The sequence below is a fragment of the Phalaenopsis equestris genome, unplaced genomic scaffold, assembly GCF_001263595.1.
Source record: "Phalaenopsis equestris unplaced genomic scaffold, ASM126359v1 Scaffold000002, whole genome shotgun sequence".
Classification (NCBI taxonomy): Eukaryota; Viridiplantae; Streptophyta; class Magnoliopsida; order Asparagales; family Orchidaceae; genus Phalaenopsis; species Phalaenopsis equestris.
In genome coordinates, this window is record NW_018164444.1 from 40,356,035 (window position 1) to 40,381,835 (window position 25,801).

The window sequence follows — 25,801 nt, forward strand, 5'->3', positions numbered from 1 at the left end:
CCATGTAGGGATGGTTCTTGTTCATGGATGGGCAGTTCTTGTTCATAAAGGGGCGACTCAATACCCTTTAAAAAAATAACAAAGAGGCTTGTGGAGTTCCATTCTAACCCTCTGACGTCTGCGACGGTGTTAACGACGGGAGGAATCGCTAGCGTCGAAAGGGTGCGATTTCGGCCCAGAAGACAACTCTCACCCAAACAATCCACGCACGAAAGGTTACACAGAGGGCAATGATGCTGCCTTCGGCGGATTTGGGGTCACGGGATGGAGCTAGGACATGTGGATTGGACTTGAGTGTCATCGGATGAACATGATTGAGTGACATGCGTGTTAGAGCGATCAACATTAGGAAGAATGTGATGACGGCCTGAGATTCAGAGCTGAAGAAATCGATATGAAGGATTTCAGTCTGGAACAGGGAACCATAATGGAGGGGACCCCGAGTGAGGGATGCATGCAACCACAACAATGATAGCCTTCCGAGCAAAAACCGATTCAAAAGTTTATTGGGAAGGACGAGTTGATTATGGGGCGAGCCAATAATATGGAAGAAAGAAAATCTATATGGGTCGTGGAAAGGAATCCAACCATCGCTTCAGTGGTGGAGCAAGCTTTAGTCGAGGAAATTGGGGATGAGATTCACACATAAGAAAAATGAAAATGTTGATCTTTGAAGTAGATGATGCTTATGGGTGGGTTTGTCGTATGGAGAGATACTTTGGTGTTAATGGGATAACGAAAGAAGAAAAATTTATGGGGGTGGCCTTGTGTTTTGAAGAGAAGGCTCTAGCCTCGTATCAAAATAGAGAACAACATCAACCAATTAAAACATGAGAAGAATTCTAGGATTAATTGTAGGAGCATTTCAAAACAACGTAAGAAGGGGATTTACATGAGTAGCTTTTTGCATTGAGCCAAGCAACGTCCGTCATGATTTATAGAGATTCATTCGAGATGTTTTTCAATCATTTGAGAAGGATTTCAGAAGCCATATTGGAAAGAAACTTCTTGAAGGGGTTGAAACTAGAAATCAAGCATTGCTTCGTTTGTTGAGATCATGAGGATCAGGGAAAACTATGGGATTAACACAGTTGGTTGAAGATACAAAAAACTTAAACTTTGGGATTTCTAAGGGAGGCTTCACAGGACATGAATAATCGCCCATGACCGGAGTTTCAATCAAATGACTTATAAATATAGAGATTGAAGAGAAGCTAGACACTGGATTATGTTTTTGGTGTTATGAGAACTTTGCCCCAGGTCATCATTGCTAGTATCATACCTTGTAGGTTTTCACAGTATGTGATGAGGAGACAGAGGATAAAGAAACAAAGGAGGTTGTGGTGGTGGAGGAAGAATGCCCTTACTTGATGTTGTAGAATTCTCATTGAACTGGATGGTGGGGTTCACACCGAACCATGATCCCGAGAAAATATAGTTGTGTAAAATTTATAAAGTTGACTCCGCTTTGCAACAGTGCCAAAATCTTGATGTGATATTTTATGAATAATAACGTTAAACACTTAAAATTAGGATTCTACGCAAATATACGTATCGTTGTCAAGTAATATAAGACTTTCTTTTTAAGTTCCAAATATTGATCCCACGGAGAATGTTTAAATTTGAAATGATAAATTAACTAGGAAATTAACAGAAATTAATCGAAATTACTGTCACTAATTTTGAATGTTTAAGATACTATCAAAACTAAACTGTTTACTACTAACAGAATTTAAATGCAGAGTTTAAAATTAATAACTATTAAACTATGTTTATGTGATAAAGTTTTCTAATATGAAAAAACATCTTTCCCACTACAATGAGTTTTTGGTGAAATGAGATGAGATAAATGGTTTAAATATGTATTGTGCCAAATAGGAGCAATTTTAATTATCTACCCTGATTCAGTGTTATAGAAAATCATTGACTAATCTTAGGTTTAGTTCTTAAATCCGTGGCTAGACTAGGTGGATACTGACTCCCACTCCAGAACTCTCACTTCCATTCCCTTCCCTTGAAGGCTAACTCTCGCTTTAGTTTTTAAACACTAAGATTAAATTGAGTATTTTTAGTCTGTCATCCTAGAAATCTCCAATTCTATACTCAACAAAGTATATTTCTCTATTTATTTGCACTTAATCCTATGAACGAAATACTCCTTCATGGATATAAATGTGATTCTCACTCTGTTGTAAAACTCATACTCCATTTCCCGGATCATATGTTTCACAACATATTTTAATAATTCAATTGGCCAGATCTAAAAGTAAATTACGAGCGGAGTTGAAAAACCATCACAATCTATTTTAAATTTTAACATTGACACATTCACATTATCTCTTCATTTCACCATACTCAGAGTAGGGAGAAAGATAAAGGAATCTACTCAGATCTCATGAGAATAATACAACAAAACACAAATTTCATATATAAAAGAATGTTCATACAACAATATTAAACAAATAACACTTATCGGAAACTCTTTCTCAAAACAAATTCTTTGTAGTCTCTCTTAGGAAATGTAGGAAGAAGAAATCTCTCATTTCTCTTCCTCTCCAATACTTCTTAGAGAAGAATTCACACTTAAACTCACCAAAAAAACTTAAATCTATAAAAATAATAACTAACTAATGGTGTGGAGTGGTGTGGAATGTAGATGTGTGCAAAAGAAAATTGAAAATGAGTGGAAGAAGTTGAAATGATGCGAAGGAAGGGGGGTTTTCTGATCAAATTTCTGCTCTAAATAGAGCCTAGGTTGGTTCTTCAATTGGTGCTTCCAAAAGCTCTTCAAAAAGGGTTTAAATTCGTCGAATCTTCTTGAAACAGAGCTTCCACCGACACTGGCGCCGTCGGCGCCAGAGACCCATAATTAAATCCCAAGTTTCTGTCAAATGGCGCCGTCGGCGCCCAGTCTGGCGCCGTCGACGCTGAACAAATTTTGGACTGGGCGTCCACGGCGCTGAACAAATTTTGAACTTCTCCATTTTTGCTCCAAATTCAATCATTTTTGCTTCATTTTTGCTTCATTTTTGCTCCAAGTCCTCAAAATCAACAACCTGCAATAAAACATAGAAAATATCTTCCATTAAAGTGCAATATCACAAAAAACGAGTATAAAATATGAGTCTGAAAATGCATATATTTTTGGTTTAAAAATATATATATTTTTTGTGTATCAATTCACACTGAAATTTTGGGGGCAAGTCAAAGAGCATGACATAGTGGTGTTGGTAGATAGTGAGGCCACCCACAACCTCAATTCCACTCAAGTAGTGGAGCAATTGGGGATTGAGATGATTGACTCGTGAAGTTTTGGAGTAATGATGGGGATGATACAAGTGGAGAAAGCAGAGGAGTTTGAAAAATAACTGATTTTGATACTGCAGAGTATTCATGTGGTGGAGAATTTTCTTCCCTTAGGTTTAGGGAGCGCCGATGTGATATTGGGTGAAATGATTGCAGTCCTTAGGGGAGACTAGGATGAATTAGGAACTCCTAACAATGGAGTTTCAGGTGGGAGACAAGACAATAGTGCTTCACGTTGATCCTAGTTTGTGCAAAACTTTGTTGACGCTCAATACCATGGTTACAGCACTTGAGGACACAAGGTTAGAATTCTTGGTCGAATTGCATAGTATGAAGCAAACACGTGATACGGTGTTAGCGGGTATTTCTACATCAGTCCAACAACTCCTACAATAGTTTGCATAAGTTTTTCAGTTGCCTTGCTGATTGCCCCTTGGGTGGGAACACAATCATTCGTTAATCTTGATGTAGGGGGTTTCTCCCATTAGTGGTACGCCCATTTGGCTATCTTCAAGTATAGAAGGGCAAGATATAGAGATTGATCCCGAGATGTTGGAAAACAAGGATCACATAGCCCAGCGTAAGTTCCTTCTCTAATCCAGTCTTGCTAATGCAGAGGGATGAGAGTTGGCATTCTTGTGTGGATTAACTGACAATGAATGAGAAAATAGTACCTGATAAGGAATTATCAATGGAGTTAGAGATCAAGGATTTATGTCCAACCGAGAAGATCTTCGTGATGAGAATTAGCAGGAACAAGAGTGCAGGTATACTGAAGTTGTCTCAGGCAGAGTATGCTGAGAAGATCCTACAATTGTGCAACATGGGTGAAGCAAAATCAGTTTGCACCTTTTCAGGTAGTCACTTCAAGCTATTTAAGGAATCATCGCCTAAGACTAAAGCAGAGTAAGTACAGATGGGGAGAACTTTTTATTTTTCAGCAGTTATATGTTTGATGTATGTTATGACTTATGCGAGATCAGATATTACATATGCAGTGAGAGTGATCAGTAGGTACACGTGCAATCGAGACAAACATCATTGGGAGGCAGCATAGTAGATTTTCAGGTATTTGAGGGGAACAACTAACATTACACTTTGTTTGGAAGTGCAGAGATCAGTCTACAAGAATTTGTATATTTAAATATGACAGGAGATTTCGATGTTGAGAATATAGTATGATATATCTTTATTTTGAGAAATACAATGATGAATTGGGGTTTTCAGGCCACAGAAGATTATTGCACTTTCAACTACGGAGGCCAAATCCATTACTATCACTGAGACTAGTAATGAGATGATTTGTGTCTGAACTGGGCAAGGAGCAGAGGATTGAAAAGCTTCATAGTGACAATATGAGTGTTATGCATCTTGCTAAGATCTCCGTTTTTATGCCAGGGCAAAATATATCCAACCGAGGTATCACTTTATTTGCTCTATGCTAGAAGATGAGCAGTTATTCTTGAAGAAGATACACACGACTAAGAATCTTGCTGACATGTTGACTAAGTTGGTGACTATTGAGAAACTTGAGTTATGCTTAGTTTCAGTTGAAGCCTAGGAAAATTGAGATTGGAGGTGGGCCACACTACGGTACGTTACTATGAAGATATTATATATTTTGAGAAAAGGTGATGCCATCAATCTTCAAGTGGGAGATTGTTTAGATGTGGAGCCTGAAGTAGCACCCATAGTCGCAGTGGAAGGAGCATTCCAACGCCCCTATGCAAAACAAGCCTGGCGTAGCTATGCCTGTTTCGGGTGTAGCTAGGCCGGGTGTTGTACCTACGCTAAACAACAGTGTACCTATGTCGTGGCTTCGATCCTTCCAGGTTTTCTTCCTGAGCTAGCAAGATATTTATGCATCTTTTGGGTGTAATTATGCAAGGACGGTTTTTTTTTCTGATTCGGTTCTTAAGGCTCTGAGTCAAAGCAAAGGGTGTGCGAACAAAACATTTTGTGCAAAACTCTTGACGGTGCTTGGAGCGGTAAAAGTTGAGAGCATGGATTTTAATGGGGATTTTTCTTGTGCGATCAAGAGAGGATTTGGAACGAAGTTCCATAAGTTCCAATGATTGAAGATCTGAGTGTTATATTTTTTGTTCTTTTCTCCCATTCATAGTGAAATTTTGGTCTGGGGTGGTTCTATGGTTTTTTTTTCCGTTCTCAGGTTTTTTCATGTAAATCTTGGCTTGCTTTTCTGAGATTACTTTGTTGTGACTTCAGTTCGATTTTTTGTTCTAGATTTATCGAATCTTTGTGACTCTTTTATTGTAGTGTGGTTTTGGTTGTTAGCTGATCGAAGCCCTCACTATAATTCATCCCAACAATCAAGACTGGAATCAATCGGTCTGGATGATTTTTATTCTCTCCTATGCAGCGAGGAAACCATCACAACTACAAAAGCATCTAAAGATCATAAGAATTTCAATTGCTTTTCACACCATACTGTGTACAGAAGGATGAAAACTACTCCAAAGGAGGAGGAAGAGTTTATAATAGCTACTTGCATAGCTCAACCTATTACTGGAATGGGAGTTGGAACAATAAACGGTCCTGCCATTTGCCAAATGTAGCAAAAAATGATACACAACTCTAGCGTGCTAGCACCAGATCAACTTCAATTCAATTCCTTCTAGTTCTTAATCTGACATTGCACTAATTGTTGCCGCCAGTTCTAAACCAGTTGAATGGATCTTGGACTGGTGCTTCCTCTCATCTGACCTTTAACTATTACAACCTGCAACAACTAGCTCCCTTTGAAGGTGATGGACAACTGATAGTCGGAAATACTTCAACAATTCCCATCAATACACTAAACCCGATACATTGTGACAATGCATCAGTTATTACAGTTGCAAGCAATCCAATATTTCATGCTTGAACTAAGCATATCAAAATAGACTACTACTTAGTTCATGGCCACATCTCCTTGATTGAAATAACCGTTAATCATATTACTTTCCAAGATCAAGTTGCTGCCACTTTTGCTAAATGTCTATCCGCAACTCGGTTCCTCAAGCTACTCGACTAGCTCACAATCTGATCACAGGACTATTCACTTGAGAGGAGGTAATAACCCACTGGCCCAGCTTTTGTGATGCAGCCTCCATCTCTCCTGCAAGCTCATCCACACTGTCAATCCATAACCACCACCAGCAATTGCATTGTTGCTTGGTAATCTAGAACATTCTTCAGTTATACTGAAATTATCCCTAGTAATCTATATGAACATTTGTACTGCAGAGCAGAATGAGATGGTAAAAATGTCCTCTATAATGTTTCCTTCTTGAATGTACTTTTCTCCAGCTCTATTGCTCTTCGCCTCTGTTTTCTCATTTCCTCTTAAAGTCTTTGAAAGTGAATGTGAATGCAACCATGATTTTTGGGATAAACACCAATCATTTTTGCAATCCTTAATATGTCATGACTAGATCTATAAATTGTCCCTTAAGTTCGTTATTTCACTAATTCATGGTAGGAGCATCCTGTTTGCTAGATTTTTGGCTTAAGGAATATGAATGACTTCTGAGAAGTTTCTCTCTTTTGATTTGTGTGAAAAAGTGGGTTCATATTCTTTAGACTATAGTAATAATTTAGAAAAGAAGTAATTTGATTGTCTTGTTGCTGTTGTTTATGGTCAACAGGTTGACTGAAGCCATAAGACCAGCAATCCAAATGATCTATTATCTTAGAAACCTTGAATGGATCTTGGACCTGTTTATAAAAGAAAATCACACAGGTGGGTTGCATGTAGCTCTAACATCGCATTCAGTTAAGCTTACTTTGTTTGCTCTCAATGTTAGCTAGGCACGCTAAGCTTTATTTGGCGGAGGAAAAAAAGATGCTACTGGAGCTTAAAAAGTGAATAGTCACACTTGAGCTGTGCCAAAGTATCTATGGATGTACAAAATAATGGCTAATAAATCTGTTATGTTAATCGAGAAATAATTTCTGCTTCAACTAGAACTTTGTCTAGAGAAGGGCTAAGATTTGCCAAACTAGAACTTTGCCAGGTGATATATTGGATTGATTGAAATAATGTAAACAAAGAAGAAAAAATCAATCCAAATTTGGATTGATATGCTGTTCTTTGTAAGAGCTAAAGTGGCAACAACAAAAACAACAAGCCTTTGTTCCACTTAGTTGGGTCGGATACGTGAATCCTTTTTCTGTATTGTGTCCTATTGAGCGACATATTTTCATTCAACTCTAATAGATGATAATTTTTTTATATAATATGCTCACGTTTTTGTAGGTCTACCTCAGTCTTTCTTAAAATAACTTCAATCTTAAACATCTACTCTCCTAACTGGGTCATCAAATGTTCAACGTTTAACGTGACTAAATCAACTGAGACGGCTGTCTCTAATCTTGTTTGCAACCGGAGCTACACCGACTTTTTCACAGATAGATTCATTGTCTCTAAATATCAAGCCACCCATCTACCTAAGCATTCTCATCTCAACAAGACTTAATTTTGTTTTATGCTTCTCTTTTAAAAGCTAACATTTTGCGCTATAAAACATTGCAGGTCTCACCACCATCTTGTAAAATTTTCGTCCACTTCAACCAACCAATTTGAATTCTACTGATAGCATTTCCATCTATATCACCATCACTTTGAACAATAGACCTAAAATGTTCACACCTTTTAATGATTTGATTACCCATATTTACAATTCTACAGCTAGAGATTCTATTACTAAAATTACATTCCATGTATTAAATTTTAGATTTACTCAAACAAAGGCCTTTAGATTCTAATGTAGACCTCCATAATTCAAGTTTTTTGTGAACTCTTTCTCTAGTCTTATCGACAAGGTACATCCTTCTATATGCCCGATAAGCGCATCCATAACTAAAGCAAAAAGATAAGGGCTTAAAGTAGATCCTTGATGTAATCTAATTGAAATAGGAAAATACTTGGTCAATCCTCCTCTTCGAACACAAGTAACAACTCTAGTATACATATCTTTAATGTCTTGAATATAACTCATATCAATACCTTTCTTATCTAGAAGTATCCAAAGAACTTCTCTTGGAATCTTATCGTAATCTTTTTCTAAATCAATAAAAATCATACTTAGATCCTCCTTTCTCTGTACTTCTCCATCAAACCTCTCAATAAATATATAGCTCTCATAGTAGACTTGCCCGACATAAATCCAAGCCCGACATAAATCCAAATTGATCCAAATTGATTATGAGAAATCTTTGTATCGCGTCTTAACCTATGTTTAATTACTCTCTCCCACAATTTTAAAGAATGACTTGTTAAAATAATTCCTTTATAATTTGCATACTCTTGTGCATTCCCTTTATTTTTAAAAATGGGGACCAGGGACCAAAATACTCTTTCTCTACTCCTCAGACATCTTTTTAATTTTTAAAATAATATTAAAGAATTTAATAAGCCAAGTAACTCTCAAATCTCCTAGATATTTTCACATTTAAATAGGGATGTCATCATGTCCTACTGATTTTCTACCCTATAAGAGTTAAAGTAGCGAGATCATTTTAACATACACAATTAGAAACTATTAATATATTAGTGCTATTGAGAGAAATTTATGGTGTCGACTGATCTAATGATTATATGACGAGGGTCAGTGAGTTAAATAGAATAGTTAACAACCAAATATAAGCTAAGCATAAATTTGCAAATAGCCTTTAGGTTGGGCAGTTCATGAGAATTTACTGAAAATAGAAAAATGGAGATGTCCATCAATATTCCTCTAGGATGAAACTCATCCAATTATCATATGATATTTCTTAAATGTATAATTTTGAAAATTCCCATTTTCACATTGTTAAGTGGAGACGGTCCGTGAAAGAAAAAAAAAAGCTCCCGCCTCCTCTTCTATTATGCGAACATCTCCCGCTCCCGTCTTGCTTCTACCCATCGTCACGTTCGGTTCGCAAAAATGAAACTCCCGTCGCTATCTCCCACTCCCGTGGTTTGCAATCTCTCGCTCCCGTGGTTCGTGATCTCTCGCTTCCGTCTCCTTCACGCAAGAACAGAAACTCTCGCCTCCTTCATTTCGCGGAAGCAGGAAAGGAGACTTCATTGCTTGAATTCTTGTTGAGGTTTACGAGAAGCAGAAGGCAAAAATGGTGTTTTCGCAAGGTACTCTTTCTTAGTTGATTTTGCGTGCTTGGAATGAAGAAGAAGGTGTTCTTGATTTCTTCTTGGTGGCTTGCGCAAGAAGAGAAACATATTTTCTCTTGTACGTATTTCTTTTTCTTCGGTGTATCTCGGTGTAGAGAGAGAAGAGTGAAGAAGTGAAAGGAAGAGTTCGCTCTTGTAATTGGAGATGATCAACCAGTGTAAACTCCTCAATTAGTAAAATCCTCTGCGACTCTGTGGATGTAGGCAATTTGTCGAACCACGTAAATCTGTGTGTTGTTTTCTGGTGTGAATTTTTCTTGTTCTATTTTTTGTTTCGTCAAAGTCGATCGTTTTAAATTACATATATTCAACAACAATTGGTATCAAAGCCAATGACTACGAATGAAGTGAAAGTTTCAGGGATCGAGAAGTTCGATGACATAGATTTTGGTTACTAAAGGGTGCATATAGAGGATTACTTCTATGGGAAAAAACTTCATCTTCCGTTATTGAGAAAAAGACCCGAAAGAGTGGATGGAGTTGAATGAAATCTGTTTGATCGACAGGTTCTGGGGTAATTGAGGTCCGTTGCGAATAATAAGGTATATCTGATGAAGAAGTTATTCAATTTGAAGATGGCGGAATGTACGTCTGTTGTATAACACCTGAATGATTTCAATACTATTACAAATCAATTATCGTCTGTGAAAATTGAATTTGATGATGAGATACGTGCACTGATCTTGTTGGCTTCATTGTCAAATAGAAGCTATGAGGATGGTTGTAAGTAATTGTGCAAGTAAATTTAAATCGAATTTTGAAGATATTTGTGATTTGATTTTGGCTGAGGAGGTGCGCATGAAAGATTCTGGCGAGATCTCAGGTTCGAGTTCAACATTAAATGTTGATTCCAGAGGGATATCATATGACAAAAACTCAAATAGAGGAATATCAAAATCAAAGAACAGAAGCAGGAGCAAGTCAATGTCTGATAAACAATTAACTTGCTGGAATTGTGGCAAAACTGGCCACATAAGGAGGAACTAACAGGAATCTTAAGAAGAAGGAGATTGACAGTGCGATGACAATGTGAATGTGGTAACTGAAGAATCACATGATGCACTACTGCTGACAGTTCATAGTTCTTTTGATGAATGAATACTGGATTCATGAGCTTCTTTCCATACAACTTTCCATCAAAAATTGATGCAGAATTATGTTGCAGGAGATTTTGGGAAAATATATCTGAGATTTTGGGAAAATATATCTGGCAGATGGAGAATCTCTGAACGTGGTAGGAATGAGAGATATTGACCTTGCACTTCCAAACAAGAACAAGTGGACTCTGCAAAAGGTCAGACACATTCCTGAACTGAAGAAGAACCTCATTTCTGTTGGGCAGCTTGATGAGTGTGGACATTCAGTAGTGTTCTCTGATAGCACCTGGAAGGTTACTAAAGGAGCACTGGTACTGGCTAGGGGTAAGAAAACAGGTACGTTGTATATGACTACTGATTTAATTAACAATGTTGATACTACTGTTGCAGAGACACAACAGAGTTATGACATTGCAGACTTGGCCACATGAGTCAGAGAGGTATGAAGGAACTTCAGTCCAGAGGCAAGCAACTTGAACTGAAGTCAGTTGATTTCAGCATGTGCGAGAGTTGCATTATGAGGAAACAAAGAAAGGTCGGTTTCTTGAAAGGTGGCAGGACGCCAAAAGCAGGAAAGCTGGATCTTGTACACACAGATGTGTGGGGTCCTTCTCCAGTGACATCTCTTGGAGGCTCTCGTTACGTTACTACGTCACATTTATTGATGATCATAGCAGAAAGGTATGAGTTTATTTCTTAAAGTATAAGTCTGATGTATTCAGTGTGTTCAGGACTTGGAAGGTCATGGTTGAGACAGAGACACGCTTAAAGCTGAAATATCTGAGGTCTGATAATGGTGGTGAGTACATTGATGGTGGGTTCAAGGAGTACTGTGCAGCTCAGGGAATCAAAATGGAGAAGACCACTCCAGGGACACCACAGCAAAATGGTGTTGCAGAACGCATGAACATGACCATTAATGAGCGGGTTAGAACCATGAGATTGCACGCCGGACTACCACATACTTTCTGGGTAGAAGCGGGCAGTACTGCAGTTTATTTGATCAAAAGGGGGTCATTTGTTCCATTAAACTGTGAATTACCTGAAGAAGTCTGGAGTGGGAAAGAGATAAAATTTTCTCACCTTAAGACTTTTGGTTGTCGTTCTTATATTCTCATTAATTCTGATGTTCGTAATAAGCTTGAGGCTAGGTCAAGGAAGTGTAATTTCATTGGCTATGAAGATGAGAAATTTGGATATCGTTTCTGGGATGATCAGGGTCGGAAGATCATTAGGAGCAGGAACTTGATTTTCAATAAGAATGTTATGTACAAGGACAAGTCCAGTACTGTTTCTGAAAAAAACACTGAAGGAATCTGAGTTGGTAAGATTTGATGATTTACCAGAGGTCACAGTGCAGGACGTGGTGATGAGGAGAGTGGATGCCCCGATGATGAGGAGAGTGGATTCGGGGCATCCACTCCTATTGTTCCACAGTCAGTTTCAGAGCAATCTACCCCTATAGTTGCAATTCACGGGTCAGAAAGGGCTAGACGTTCTCCACAGCGTTATTCTCCAACTTTGAACTACATTCTGCTGACAAATGGTGGAGAACCTCAGAGTTATGAAGAAACTATGCAAGATGAAAATTTGAGCAAGTGAGAGCTAGCTATGAAGGTGGAGATGGATTCTCTGCTAGATAATCAGACTTGGGAGTTGACAAAACTTTCATCTGGGAAGAAGACATTACACAACAAGTGGGTGTACCGGGTGAAGACTGAGCATGATGATAGTAAGAGGTACAAGACTAGATTTGTTGTAAAGGGTTTTCAGCAGAAGCATGGTATTGATTAATCAAAATTTTTTTCTCCTGTGGTGAAGCTTACAACCATCAGAATGGTACTGTCTATGGTAGCTACTGAAGATCTCTTCCTTAAGCAGTTAGATGTGAAGACAACATTTCTTCATGGGGATCTTGAAGAAGACATCTACATGCACCAACGAAAGGAAGAGTCTGTTTGCAGATTGAAGAAGAGCTTGTATGGCCTGAAGCAAGCTCCTAGACAGTGGTACAAGAAATTTAATAATTTCATGCACAGTGCAGGGTACAACAGATGTCAGGCAGATCACTGTTGCTATGTCAGGTATTTTGACAATTCCTATATTATCCTACTGCTGTATGTGGATGATATGCTTATTGCAAGTGCTAGTATTAAGGAGATCAATAATCTAAAGGAGTAGATGTCAAAGCACTTTGCAATGAAGGATTTGGGAGCGGCAAAACAAATTCTTAGTATGAGAATTGTCAGAGATAGAGTCAGAGGTATGTTGAGACTCTCTCAGGCTGAGTATGTGAAAAATGTACTTAGCAGGTTCAACATGAATAAGGTCAAACCAGTTGACACACCCCTCGAAAGTCACTTTAAACTCAGCAAGAATCAGTCACCCAAGTCAGAGGAGGAACGAGATCACATGAGTAAGATGAGTAAGGTTCATTATGCTTCAGCTATTGGTTCACTTATGTATGCTATGGTTGCACCAAATCTGATATTGCCCATGCAGTGAGAGTTATTAGCAGATACATGAGTAATCCAGGAAAGGAACATTGGGAAACAGTGAAGTTGATCTTGAAATACCTAAGAGCTCTTCAGAAACTTGCTTGTGTTTCTCAGGAAAGAGTTCAGAGGTACAGGGCTATGTTGATGTTGATATAGCTGGAGACATTGATACCAGAAGAAGTACTACAACCAGAAGAAGTACTTTTGGTGGCACTGCAGTGTCATGGGGCTCTAATTTGGTGGCACTGCAGTGTCATGTGGCACTGGGCTCTAATCTGCAGAAGACGGTCAGAAGACGGTTTCGTTGTCTACTACAAAAGCTGAGCACATAGCAGTGTCAGAGGCTGCAAAGGAGATGATATGACTACAGGGCTTCTTGGAAGAATTGGACAAGAAGAATCAAAAGAGAATTCTCTACAGTGATAGTCAGAGCGCAATATTCCTTGTTGAGAATCTAGTATTTCAGTCCAGGACTAAGCACATCATATCAGGTATTACTTCATACGGTCATTGTTGAATGACAGACAGTTGTTGCTTGAGAAAATTTGTGGAAGCCAGAACTTTGTTGATATGTTGACAAAGGGTGTTACTCTGGAGAAAGTGAAGTTGTGCGCAGCTTCAGTTGGTCTTCTGGCGTGAAGACATTGGTCTTGAGTTGCAGAGGCGGAAGATATCACGTTTGAAGAAATAAACTACGCCACCAGTAAAGGATATTGGTTTGAGGATAAAGAACATTGTTGTCTGTGTACTAATCTCCAAGTGGAAGATTTGTTAAGTGGATACGGTCCACAAAAGAAAAAAAAAATGCTCCCGCCTCCCCTTCTATTACGCGAACATCTCCCGCTCCCGTCTTGCTTCTGCCCCTCGTCATGTTCGGTTCGCAAAAATGAAACTCCCTTCTCCGCCTCTCCCAAATTCACAATCTCCCACTCCCGTGGTTTGCGATCTCCCGCTCCCGTGGTTCGCGATCTCTCACTTCCGTCTCCTTCACGCGAGAACAGAAACTCTCGCCTCCTTCATTTCGCGGAAGCAGGAAAGGAGGCTTCATTGCTTGAATTCTTGTTGAGGCTTACGAGAAGCAGAAGGCAAAAAGGGTGTTTTCACAAGGTACTCTTTCTTAGTTGATTTTGCGTGCTTGGAAGGAAGAAGGTGTTCTTGATTTTATTCTTGGTGGCTTGCGCAAAAGAAAAACAAATTTTCTCTTGTACGTATTTCTTCTTCTTCGGTGTAGCTCGGTGTAGAGAGAGAAGAGTGAAGAAGTGAAAGGAAGAGTTCACTATTGTAATTGGAGACGATCAACTGGTGTAAATTCCTCAATTAGTGAAATCCTCTACAACTCCGTGGATTTAGGTATTTTGCCGAACCACATAAATCTGTGTGTTTCTTTCTGGTGTGAAATTTTCTCGTTCTATTTTTCGCTTCGTCAAAGTCGATCATTTTAAATTACATATATTCCACAACACACATTGCTTATAAAACTTAGACAACATTTGTTTTTTTGACACTTCAACACTATAAACTAATTGATATTTCTTTGCATGCTTCACACAGCTTGCAGAAGCCACTTATGAGTATGGCAGAGGAAATGATGACAAAGTAATTGATATACTTGGTCCAGATTTTGATGCAATGGATTATAAAGTATGCTAATTACCTAGCACTTATTTCCATTTTGCTTAATTATTTCATTTATATATATATATATATTTTTTTTTCTTTTTCGCAATCTTAGATGATTGGTGCTTCTGATGAACAACTTGATGTCTTCAACGCAATTTGGTACAATGCTCTGCTAAACGCAGGGCATGCCTCAAAAGGTATAACTGCATATTTATACAAGTCTAATTCAGCATTCTGTATTATTAATTGAAAATGGGAGCTTTCATATCCAACTCCTAAGCTTTAATTTTTATATATATGAAAAGTTTTATTTCACTTTTTAAAAGCTAAATAGTATTATTTTTTATGTAATATGAAATATTTGAGTGGTATATATGTAAAAGTAAAAGTTTAAGTGTTAGATATGTGAATACATAGGAATTGGTTGGTATGTATGTACATGCCCGGATGAAAATTTGTGCTTCTACAGCTATAGATCTAATTGAGAAACAGCTTAAGAAAAGAGAAGGGTGCGCTTTCTTGTGGCGCTTGTTGGTACGTAGTGTATCGATTCATTTTCCTGCCATTTTTAAAGTTATTTGTTTGTTAGAGATTATTGCAATCATTTTCATCTAACCGAACTAAGCTTGTGCTTTCATGATCATTATTAGGAGAAGGCATATAATATTGGTGGGGGAGGAGACGCTGGTGTGGCGTCTGAGAAAGCAAGGGCTCTGGAAATATCTTATTTCAATTGAATTGTGTAAAATAGGTAAATTATTGGACTCATTTGATTGCTATGTTACTCTCAATTGTCCCTTGATATCATACTTATTTAATTTGTGTAATATTAAAAGAAATTTTTTTTGAAGATGATGTACTGTAGTTGTTAGGATTGACGCGTCATCAATAAATTTAATCATTTGACTTGAATCTCGAGGTATTTTGAGGAAGAAATGTTCCAGATTCAAATTAATGATCATTTAGAGACTCAATTTCAACAAGTTTATAGTCATATCAGCAAGACGAACAATGATACTAAAATTAGTTCAAGCTTAATGCAATCAAGCCATTAAATTTATTTAGGAATTTTTGATTCATCAATTGGATGATCAAATGAACTCTAAATTTGATATATTTATATTCAAGTTGAACATCTCAACAAGAGAAATCCAAGGAGTTTAACCTGTTTTAATTCCTTTGTCATTAGGGCCTTCAAATCATTTAAAAGAACTCTATGATTGAGGGGATCAATATGTCATTTGATTTGGTGGTCGGGAACTATAGAGGCTATAAATAGACTCTTTCTTCACTTGAGGGATGAGGAGAATACAAGGAATTACAGAGTTTGTTATGTAATGAAGATACAGTGATAACTTCCCAACGACATAGCCGTCGACAATTATCGACCATCCCCTCGCCCACCGTCAACCACCGTCGATCATTCTTGCTCGCTGCCTTTGGCTATCTTTGCTTGTTTACTATGTATTCTAAATACGTCCATAAAGCACAACGTCGTAATTGAAGATCTGACGACAATTTGTAGCCTTTGTGGTCGCAGATTACGATTGACCACCGCTTGTTGGTCGTCGTCAACCATTGTTAGATGGTCATGCTCGCCGTTCTTGGCAGCCCTTGCTAACGATGTATACCAAATACAGGTGTAACATGCAACGCAGTATTGAAGACGCTGTAATAACTTCCGACCTCCATAATTTCAGACAACCGTCGACCATCACTCATCAACCACCACCAACCACTGCTCGTCTGCTGTCATCACCCATTGTCGACCGCTCCTGCTTGCCTCCGTCAGCAACCTCTACTTCCTAACGTCATATTTGAAATATGGCTATAACACATAACACTATATTGAAGAATGACTATGATATATAACGACAACTACTTACGATCGTCATATTTAGAATATGACGATTTTTTCTGGACTTCTAAAGTTTTTTATATATTAAAGTGTTGTATCTGATGTAAATTATAGCCCTACTCTCCGAGTTGTGAGAAAATAATATATCTTTATACTACTCATTCATAGTGGATTGCTTTAATTGAGTTAGACCCTATATATATCCCCGATTTTATCAAGTAAAAAATACCGGTATCTTCTCCTATTATTTTTCTATCATCTGATTGTGTGATGGATCTTCGTGCAATTATAAGACGTTAAGTTATCACTTTTCTATCATGAGTCTTCAGAAACACATTAAGTAATAAAATAAGTAGTCGTTGGTATCATATTGCCAAAAAAAAAAAAAAAAGTTGAGTATAAAATAAAATTGTTTTTAGTGCTAATTTCATCTATAGCTGTGATGTGATTTGCGGGTAAACATATTTAGTCAATAGTTTGCATCAACTGTTCTTATTTATTGTGGGTGAACGGGATTAATGGCATCTGATTGTTCTAAAACTCCTCTTGTTTTCTTGGGATTGAATGCTATCCACCCCAACCGAATCAGAGGGCTGAAATTCTTTATGCTCTTCCCGTCATCATCATATATCACTGCTATTACTCACAAATTTCACTGTCAAATCATATGCCAACTGAAGCCAAGTAAAATATCAAAATAGTCTCCGATTATTTATATGTGACTTTTTTATTCTTAGAGTTCATAGAAATGTCAAAATAATCCTGATTATTTTAAAATTGAGTTATCAGCCTCAATTTAAAAATTTTAGATTAATTTGACACTTGTGTAAATTAAGGGATTAAAATACTCTCATGTAAAGTAAATACTCAAAATAAAACAAAAAGTGAATATACGCTTGGAAGTTATAAAAGACTAGCTTCATATTAAGGTATAAGATTGAAATGCATCAATTATTTTAAGGATCGTTTCGTTATTTGTAAAAAAAATGCAGAGTAAAATAAAATATAATGTATTATCACTATAGTTGACTGTTTGGTTGTCTGTAAAATAAGTACAGAGATTAATTTTCCTACTTGGGTTTATATATGCAAAGTAAAATTTTTTAAAAAAAATATTATATTCAAGATAATTGAATCTCTATAGTTGTTTATAAAATAGATACAAATATATTTTTTTATATATTTATTTAAAAATTTGTAATGAAGTTTATGCGTAATATTGATGTGTTATAAAAAATTTTTTATCAAGTGTGAACCTCGATGCATTTTTAATAAAAAAGGTCTTTCAAATTCATATTTAAGATCATCTGGACCCTAATTTTAACAAGTTTAATCATCTCAATAAGATAAGCCCAATGATATCAAAGTTAATTAAATACAACTCCAATCAAGCTCCGATCAAATCTTGTTTGCAATTGGTACAATTAGCACATCATAAGATTGACAATCACAATACCAATTAAAGAGATACCAAATGTTTATGCCTAGGTTTGGAGTGTGCCAAAGGTTCTCAAGCCCTGCATGGGTCTCCAAAAAATACACACACATAACAACTAATTCCTATGTTTAGGCATTAGATAGATACATACATAATAATTCAGTGACATCTATGAAGTTTTCCATAAAAAATACATACATAACAGTTAATTCCATGTCTTTACAAATTAAATACTTAATATTTACTTTTTACATTTATAACACCCACACCTTTTATAACATATAAAAATTGAAAGCTGATGACACTAGCATCATATTTTAAGAATAATATAAAAGCATTCAAGCTTCATACTCGTCCACAAGGCTATCTATGAAAGCAAGAAGGATCTTCAGCTTGTTACCCTCAATGCAAGACTGAAGTAAACAAACCCTCTTGAACGAGAGATTATTAGGTCAGGATTTTGGAAGCATCCAAAGTCCAATGTTGCAGCACCACGTGTAAAATGAGCCCACCACAAGACACTATGAATGGTCCACTTTACATGTGGCGCCCTCCTATTAGACCCTGGATGTATCCGGAGCCCTGACCTAATATTTTTTCTGATTGAACCACTTCCACCACCGCCGGTCCAATTCGCAGCCAAACCCTAGGATCCACCGCCACAAAGACGAAGAATCACATTGAAGGTGGTGCCCCATGGCTTCTTCAGTATTTCCACCAGTGAATTTCTTGAGGCAAGAAACTTAAAAGTAGCCTTCCGGTTAATTGACTTTACATAATGATTATTGATGCGCAGAGATTCTCATTAACCATTAATGCTAAAAAAAAGAAATTTTTATTTAAAAAACTCACAAAACTATTTATTTGTACATTATAAATCTTTCAAATTAATTGAATGTCATTTCTTTAATTAAGTTCAAAAATATATTTGATTGAAATTAAATGAAATTAGGTTCTCTTTATTAAAAAACTATACTTTTTTAAAGATTGGATAATTTTTTGACCTGATTTGATAATTAAGTTCTTTCATGTAAAAGTTATGGCACAAGATTTTTCATTTATATATGTATGTGTTAGTATTTCTTTGGATTCTAAGACATTAAATTATAACTCTATTGACATGAATCTTTCGGCACACAACAATAAAAATGAATCTTTCGGCACACAACAATAAAAATGATTTATACAAAAATTAGCTATTATCATAAAAAATTTGATCATATATATTTACATTTTGTATAGTTATTTAAACAATATAGTTTATAACTAAATATTAATTTTAATATAATATTTAATTTTTGAATAAATTTTAAAAAAATTTAAGTCATTATTATTATCACCTTTTTTTTTCCCCCCGACTTCCCAGCACAATTATGCAATTCCGAATTTCCAAACCATTGCCTTCCCCTCCGCAATGCTGACCGTTCGATCTCTCCCTCGAATCAGGCAGTGTCCCCTACCCACCACCATCGCCGCCTCCCGCGAGCTCTCCGCCTCTTCACCCCCACACCCTTCCTCCTCTTCACCCCCACACCCTTCCTCCTCTTCCACCTTCAGCAACCCCTCCGCTGATTCCATCACAGACTCCATCCTCAAATCCGAATGGTCTCACGTCGATTCCCTACTCCCCTCCCTTTCCCCTCTTCTCATCCCCTCCATCCTCGTTCGCCTTCAAACCTCCCCCCATCTCATCCCTTCTTTCATCCATCGGTTAGGTCACCGCCGCCTCGACCTCCATTCCCTCTCCAGCGCCGCCGTTCTCCTCTCCCCGGACAACGCTCTCTCCCTCCTGAAGCAATCGCTCACTTCAGACCTCCCTGCAGCTTCTCTTCGTGAGGTATTCGACGCTCTGGCTGCCGCACACAAGCGGTGCCGACCTTCAGACCCACCGATCGTGTTCGATCTCCTCCTTCGCGCATACGCGGAAGCTGGTAATCCCGAAGCAGCGCTGGAGTTGTTCTATCTCATGAAAGATGAGAAGAAGCTACCGAAGATTGAAAGTTGCAACTCCCTGTTAAGTGCTTTTCTGAAGAAAAAGCAGACAGAGAAGGCATGGGTGCTGTATGCAGAAATGTTTCGATTGAGGATCTCGTCAACTGTTGTCACTTACAATATAATGATCAATGTGTTGTGCAGAGAAGGGAAATTAAAGAAGGCGGAAGCGTTTATGGCATTCATGGAGGAGTCTGGGATCAAGCCCAGTGTTGTGAGTTACAACACTATAATTCATGGATATTGCATGAGTGGTAAGGTTGAAATCGGTCTACAAATCTTGGACGAGATGAAGGGAAAAAGGATCAAGCCTGATTCTTACACTTATGGAACATTGATTTCTGGCTTGTGCAAAGAAGGTAGACTTGAGGATGCCTCTGCGATGCTTGGAAAGATGGAAGATAAAGGATTGGCCATTACTGCAGCCAGTTTCAATGCTTTGATTTCTGGTTATTGCAATAAAGGAGAGTTAGATGTTGCGTTTCATTACAGGGATGAGATGGAGAAGAAGGGAATCAAGCCTACCGTAACCACTTACAATTTGCTTGTTCATGCGTTGTTCATGGAGGGTAGAGATGCTGAAGCAAATTCCCTGATCAAAGATATGGGAGAGAAGGGGATGGTGCCCGATTCAATCACCTATAACATTCTTATTAATGGATATTCAAAGGATGGAAATGCAAAAAAGGCATTTGATTTGTTTGAAGAAATGTCAGGGAAGGGCGTGAAGCCTAATAAGGTCACCTACACTTCTTTAATTTATGCCCTTTTCAAGAGGAATAGAGTGGCTGAGGCTGACAGAATTTTCAGGGACATGGTGAATGATAAAGGTTTTCCTCTTGATGTTGTCATCTACAATGTCATGATCGATGGCCACGCCGGCAGAGGGAACTTCGAAAGAGCTTATGAGCTTTTAAAGGAGATGGAGATGAGGAGAATTCATCCTGACGATGTTACATACAATTCTCTGATGAGGGGGCTGTGCTTGTTGGGGAGAGCTGAGGAGGCTCATGAGCTTCTGGATGAGATGGGTAGACGAGGAATCAAGCCTGATCTTGTGAGTTATAACACCATAATTAGTGGTTATAGCAGGAAAGGTGAGATGAAGGATGCGTTCTCTGTTCGAAACGAGATGTTGGAGAAGGGATTCAACCCTACAATTCTGACATACAATGCTCTTATTCAAGGACTTTGTAAAAATGGGGAAGGTGATCAGGCTGAGGAGCTCTGGAAGGAGATGGTGAGCAGAGGTATTAAGCCTAATGATAGTACTTACATATCATTGATGGAGGGTTTGAGCAACAGCAAAGAGGTACAAAATTTTGAAATTGTGTAATAATATGAGAAAAGTGTCAGAATAGTTATCTTGACTCTTTGCATAGGGTCATTTTAGTCACAAGAGTATATAAAATGTCAATTTAGTCCCTAGATTCTCAATTGAAAATTATTTTAGCCTCAATTTAAAGAATTCGGGGATTAATTTGGCACTTTATGGAAAAATTATCTCATGTAAACAGGAAAGAGACCATTTTTAACACTTTAACCGTAAAAATATGCATTTGGCATAGATTCAAACCTTCTTTGATTGGTAGTAAAGCTTTGCTCCATTATAAACTGAGATATTCTGAAATACTCCATTATGTTAGCATTTATCGTATTGGAATATGTTAGTTATTGTGTTCCGCAAGCTTTTGGTATCCTGTTTTATTTCTATATATAAGTTTATAGTTGTTCATTGTAAAAGGTATAATAATAATAACAAGCCTTTTAACACTGCCACTGTGGGTAGTCAACAATCTGCATAAAATTTGTCGAAAAATCACGACATGAATATGTTTTTATCATTATAAAAAGTTATAAAGATTAATTCTATTTCTTCCTTTTTATCCCCTGTTCTTTACTTATCTTTAGGTTAAATTCTTGTGCTGCTCGTTTATCGCTAGAAGCCAAGAAAACTTTCATGGTATAAGGGCTTCCCTTCCTGACGACATCTCTCCTTGCTTCAACAGTCCTGCGACTTGGCTTATCTGATCTCTCTGACATTTGCCCATGCCTTGAGCTCGCTTTGTTGCAGCGCGCGTCCAAATGAGAGAGGCAGAGACCGCGGTTTCTTTCCACTAAGCTGATTCTTTGCTGAGATTAAGCGTCGCCTGCTCCTCGCTTTGTCCACGTCGGGTGAAACCTCAGCTACATCGAAACCAGGAGTGTCAACTACTTCATCGGTTTCTTTTGATCTCTCCGTAAGACTCTCTCCTTCTATTTTCTTCTTGATTTTCCCTGTTTTTCTTGAGTTGCATGGATTCTACCTCAACGGCCTGGGCTCTTATTGCCATCTACCCCACTAATTCTAACTCTCTACATTGCAATCATCCCATTCCCACAAAACTCAAGTTTATTCTCACTCACATCAAGAGCAATATATCCACACCTCTAAATTCCGTAATCACATCACTTGGAAAGCTCAATCCTTTTATTCGACGCTGATGGCTATGAAGGGATCTTGATCGGAAGTTGCCACCCACCCTCCTCTACGATTTTTGATACTTCCGGTGGTGAGATTACCAACTCCATTTACACTCAATGGATGATAATTGACCAAAATCTTGCTGCCGCTCCCTATTCAATTATCTCCTCATCCATTCTTCCCTATGTTCTTCATCTTGACAGTTGTGATTACAAGCCTTCCAAGCACATGGTAATTGGATCTTTGTTCCTCCTTCCTCTGACCAAAATCTTTTTGGTTGTAAATGGGCCTACAAAACCAAACGTCATGCGAATAATTCTATTGCACGTTACAAAGATAGGCTTGTTCCTCCAGGGTTCAAACAATACTATGGTCTTGATTATACTGATACTTTCAGTCCTGTTACTAAAATGCCTACCATTCGGGTCCTCCTAACCATTATTGTACTTACATTTGGATTATTTTTCAGTTGGATGTCTCCAACGCTTTCCTTCACGATCATCTAACTGATATTGTTTATATGGAGCAACCCATAGGTTTTATTGACCATAACAATTATAGCTATGTTTGTCATCTTAAGAAAGCTTTGTACGGTCATAGACATGCTCCCTAGCAACGGTTCACCACTCTCACTCATTATCTTAAACATCTGAATTTCAGTCCTAGCAATGTTGACTCCTCATTATTTTGCTATCATCAGAACACCATTCACATCTATTTTCTCATTTATGTTAATGTTATCCTTTTCACTGGGAATCGTCAAGACACAATCAACACCATTCTTCATAAGCTTCAACAATTTAAGATAAAAATTTGGGCACCAATACTACCTTCCTAGTGTCACAGCTCTCCCCACATCTTCCGGTCTTCATCTTCGTCAAACTACCTATCTCAATAAGCTCTTACATACCTCTGGTATGATTAATGTTAAATCTATTCAAAATCCTTCAATCTCAGACCAAACCATATCGGCACTTGATCTCACTCCTTATTGTGATCCCTCCTATCGCAAACTCATTGGATCATTATAGTATCTCACGATCACTCGTTCTGATCTCTCCTATGCTATCAACCAAGTAAGTCAAACTATGCACCAATCTACCCAGCACTCTTAGTTGAAGCGCATCTTTTGTTATCTGCATTGCAGAAGCAATCTCGAGTGGCATATGTTGACTTTGATTGGGTTGGACATCCGACATATTTAAAATCCACCAGAGGTTACTGTATTTTTCTTGGTGTTAGTCTTATTCCTTGGTTTGTTAAAACACAAACAAATTGTAGCTCGCTCTTCCACTAAAGTTGAGTGCCACACCATTGCCACGGTTGCTACCGACATCAACGTCTACTACAAGATTTCCATATTCAAGATGCTTTTACTACTACTCTTTATTGTGACAACGCATCCGCAACTGCTCTCGCCAACAATCTGACATTCCATGTTAGGACTGAGCATATAAAAATTGATTATCACTACATCAGAGAGTGTATTCAAAAGAATCAGATCATCGTTCATCATACCACTACTACTGATCAACTTGCAAACTTCTTTACCAAACCTCTTTCCAATACCATATTCAAGGAAATCCGTATCAAACTAAATCCGTATCAAACTAACCACCTCTTCACCAGATTATTTAGTTTGAGGAGGGATGTTAGCATCTATTTAATAAGATATGTTAGTTATTGTATTCCGCAAGCTCTTTATATCCTTCTATATTCCTATATATAGGCTTATAGTTGTTCATTGTAAAGAGCAATAAAGATTAATTCTATTTCTTCCTTCTGTATATCCTCTTCTGTTGATCGTTTATCGCTAGAAGCCAAGAAAGCTTTCACATTATAGCACTAGTTTGTATGCCATATAAAATGATGCATTATGATTTAGATCCTTACTGATATCTTTATGAATGAAGTGGTAAAGGTCTGGGAAAATCTGTCGCACAAACTATTTTTTCATGGTTTGATAGCTTTTATGCTTTATCTTTTTTGGATGTTGTTGTTTTAATATATTGTGTATTAGAGAATTAACTAGTCTTAATTTATTGGTCTTTTTATTTAGGAATGGCTATTGTTCATATGAAGTTGAATTTAAGCACACTTTTGTAATTCTTTTTTTTCTTTTTTTTTCTTTTATTATTATTATTTTTTTAAGTTTAAGAGTAAAGGTCAAGGGAAGTCATAGCCGCTCATTTTTGGCATCATCTTCCTGACTACTTGGGGTTGGCATTGTAATCCTTTTTTGTCAGCCAGTTATTTAAAATATTGCTTGTGATGTTAAATTCCATTTAATTATATTATCTTTTAGAATAAATTCTGTCCATATTAACCTTTGTATAGTTTCATTTCTATTCCTGTATTCCATCTATCACTCTACTAAAAAATGCATGTTCTATACTTTAGGTTCACCTCATTGACTGATATGATAAGAAATAAAAGAATATAGATACAACCAAAGATATGAAACGAGATAAATAATTTATTATTCCAATGATTCTAATGAAAATCAATTCAATGATAGGAATAAAAAAAATTAAAATAAAAAAAATTAAATATTGATGACTTGTTATATTCTTATTTAAGTGTGGAGTAGCTTGAGTGAGAAAAATTAATATTGAACTTCTTTTAATTATTATGTTTTGATATTTTAAAATTTTAATTTAATAACATGACATATTTTAATTGTATAATATTTGTATAATTTATCTCATTTCCTAATTTGATGTTATGATATTGGCATATGACTTCTAAGCTTATACAATTTATTATTTTTTAATCAATTAGAATGTTATTATATTACTTTTTAATTTGTTAATAAATTAGAATATTAATATATTATTTCTTAACCCTTTACTTTATATAATATTTATTAATTCACTCGTTTTTTAAAAATTGGAGGCTTGCAGCTTAAATACATAGGAATTGGGGGGATAAGTATGTAAATACCCCAAATTTTATTGGTATAAGCAAGACCGTCCTCAACCTTGTCACAAGATGTTAAAATTTGTAAGCTAAAAGACCATACAAAAATAGGCTATCATACCCCAGTATAATATCAATATATTGACAATAATAAGATTCAACAATGTCAGTCATAATAACAAGACAAAAATAGTAATTTAAAAATTAAAAAAAAGGGCAGTTTACACGTGCATAGCACTCAATTCCTATTGATTTACCTATGCTTTCATTTTTACAGCTTAGCATCCAAATCTTTCATATCACATCAAAAATAGCACTAATTTCACTTTTTAATAGTCAAATACATCTTTTCACACATCAGTAAAGTGCTACGCCTATGAGAAAAAATATTACATCAGTACTACGCACGTAGAGGAACATGTGTAGCCAATGAAATA

At 37.0% G+C, this 25,801-nt stretch overlaps 2 protein-coding genes across 6 annotated transcripts in view; both read left to right on the plus strand.

The window, feature by feature from the left end:
* LOC110024490 overlaps positions 1–16,665 on the plus strand; it is a 31,122-nt gene extending 14,457 nt beyond the window's left edge. For 2 of the 5 annotated variants that reach the window (XM_020724493.1, XM_020724515.1), the window contains exons 10-14: positions 14,625–14,714; positions 14,806–14,890; positions 15,163–15,227; positions 15,344–15,444; positions 15,883–16,665. In XM_020724493.1, the coding sequence (XP_020580152.1) occupies positions 14,625–14,714; positions 14,806–14,890; positions 15,163–15,227; positions 15,344–15,430 (327 nt within the window). In that variant the 3' untranslated portion in view covers positions 15,431–15,444; positions 15,883–16,665. Of the gene's footprint in view, positions 1–14,624; positions 14,715–14,805; positions 14,891–15,110; positions 15,228–15,343; positions 15,606–15,882 lie in introns of those variants that run through there. The other 3 variants (XM_020724500.1, XM_020724507.1, XM_020724525.1) reach the window with 3 other exon arrangements.
* Positions 16,666–19,364: 2,699 nt separating this feature from the next.
* LOC110018012 (pentatricopeptide repeat-containing protein At2g15630, mitochondrial) lies at positions 19,365–21,540 on the plus strand. Its single transcript, XM_020715220.1, has one exon. The coding sequence runs from the start codon at positions 19,404–19,406 to the stop codon at positions 21,315–21,317; it is 1,914 nt and encodes a 637-aa protein (XP_020570879.1). The 5' UTR covers positions 19,365–19,403; the 3' UTR covers positions 21,318–21,540.
* The last annotated feature ends 4,261 nt before the right edge of the window (positions 21,541–25,801 follow it).